The 2,065-nt window shown below is 61.9% G+C and overlaps 1 protein-coding gene across 1 annotated transcript in view; it reads left to right on the forward strand.

Annotated features, from left to right (window-relative positions):
- Positions 1-1,790, forward strand: part of LOC104513449 (zinc finger protein 777-like) — a gene marked incomplete at its 5' end in the record, with an annotated part of 4,074 nt that extends 2,284 nt beyond the window's left edge. The window contains 2 exons of the mRNA XM_010156796.1: positions 167-421; positions 1,687-1,790. Of these exons, the coding sequence (XP_010155098.1) occupies positions 167-421; positions 1,687-1,790 (359 nt within the window). The remainder of the gene's footprint in view (positions 1-166; positions 422-1,686) is intronic.
- Between the last annotated feature and the right edge of the window lie 275 nt (positions 1,791-2,065).

The following is a 2,065-nucleotide window of genomic DNA, read 5'->3' on the forward strand; positions in this document are numbered from 1 at the left end:
AGGGCGGGGAGGGTGCAGGGCTGAAGGGAGAGCAGAAGTGGCCGAGCAAAGGACCCCCCTCTGCAGGGTCAGCAGCCGGAGACAGTCCATGGGGAGCTGGTGGGAAGCAGTTTCTTCATCCTGGCTCCCAGGAATGAGGGCAGGTGGGATTCTCTCTTTGCTGCAGCTGGTATAAGAGTTGTGATCAAAACGGAGGAGCTCCTTCCTGAAGACAGCCCCGAAAACCCCGAGCTGCATGGGATGTCAGGGCAGTCGGAGGGAAGCTTCCAGAGTCCGGACGAGGAGGCAGCCTGCGAGAGCCCCTATGGCTCCGTCTCCCCTCCAAGGGACCTCCCAGGAACCAGCCTGGGTGACTCCTCCGAATACGGCGCTGACTTCAACGAGATCCAGAGAGTCATCGTTCACCACGGGAACTGCCCAGGTGAGACGCTCGGCACCTGACTCTGCGGCACGTTGGCGGGGTTGGAGGCCCAGGAGGGGCTGTGGTGGGTCTGGCAAAGATGGGGAAAGGATGAAAGAGAGGGTTAAATTCCCCCAAAACCAGCACCAGAAGGAAAGGTTCTGGCTGCAGCCACCTCAAGAACTGTGGTGAGACCTCGGGCCGGGAGGAGGAGGCGGCACACACGTGATGGTCACCAGAGTGTGGTCTCTCAGGACACCTGACCTGCTCCAGAACATTCCCTGCAGGAATGTGCGGGGTCCCATACATCAGCCAGCACGGGGGTCGCTTGGGGCAGGTCTGGAGGATGGGGACGACAGTGGGCGGAGGTCCGTGGTGTGCGAGAGGGAGAGAAGGATGTGGTGAGGTTAGCGGGGTGACGAGAAGATGGCTTTGTGTGTGTAAGTCCACTGGTTGGGTGGCAGACACAGTCCGGGTCCTACAGGCATGCTCCGAGGGCGAGTGATGGGAAAATGCGGAGATGGGCCATTGGGAACGATGGGTTTCCTGCCTTCTGATGGCTTTGTGCTGGTGTAACGCAAACCAGGAAAGATGGAGCTGGGCGCTTGAGGTCCTCCTCGACTCCGTGTCATGGATCCCGGGGTCTCCTCCTGGTTTTCTAAAGGAAACCAGTTAAGCCACCAGTGGGGATGGAGCCGATTGTCATCCGACAGCGTCTCGGCCGATGCACGGGGCCATGACTGCTGGGGCTGAGCGGGAGCTGCGGCAACGCTCCGACTGGGATGTGGCTGCCGGCGGCCAGCACTCGAGTGGCAATGGCTCCTGGGTCTGCACAGGGGAAGCTCCTTGCTGCAAGGAGCTGGGAATGTGGATTTTCCTCACTGACCCCTCTGTTTTAGGGGAGCGGGAAGTGCCTTTGATACATCGGCTGCCTCTTCTTGGGAAAGCGGAGCTGCTTTTCCTAGAAAAGTACATAGGCCTGGCTCAAAGTCCGGCACAGGGTGACGTGTGAGGGATCCACCGTGGGCCTTTCCTCGGGGCGCCCTGGCAGCACGCGTTCCCGATAGGGCCAGTCTCACCAAACAAAAACACTGCGTCACCTCCAGCGTTGGTGACGCACGGGGGGAGCCTGACAGCCCATCCCACTGCTGGGGAGGAGGGTCAGGGGGTCTCTCCCCACGCCCCATCACGGCGAGGCAGAAGGAAGGGGACAGTCCCAGGCTGGGCACGTCGTCTTGGGAGCAGAGACCCGATGAGCCTAACGCTGTTCCTGTTTTCCCCCGCAGAGGATGGGATCGTGATCAAGACGGAGGAGGAGGAGGAAGAGGACGACCCCGACACCCTGGAGTTCTGGGGCGGGGCGCGCCCCCCCGCCGTCCCCCAGCCATGAGGCCGGGCTGGGCTGCGAGGCGCAGTGCAGCTCCAAAACGCAGCCCAGGAGCCTGGCCGCCCGCGTGAGGAAACCCTCCGCCTGCGAGAGGGACTCCGGCGAGATGAAGCCGTCCACCGCCCAGCAGCGCAACCGGACGAGGGAGAGACCCTACATCTGCCCCGAGTGCGGGAAGAGTTTCATGCTCAAGATCAACTTCATGATCCACCAGCGCAACCACCTCAAGGAAGGGCCCTACGAGTGCCACGACTGCGACCTCAGCTTCCGCAACAAGC

This window comes from Eurypyga helias, unplaced genomic scaffold (assembly GCF_000690775.1).
Source record: "Eurypyga helias isolate BGI_N326 unplaced genomic scaffold, ASM69077v1 scaffold34978, whole genome shotgun sequence".
NCBI lineage: Eukaryota > Metazoa > Chordata > Aves > Eurypygiformes > Eurypygidae > Eurypyga > Eurypyga helias.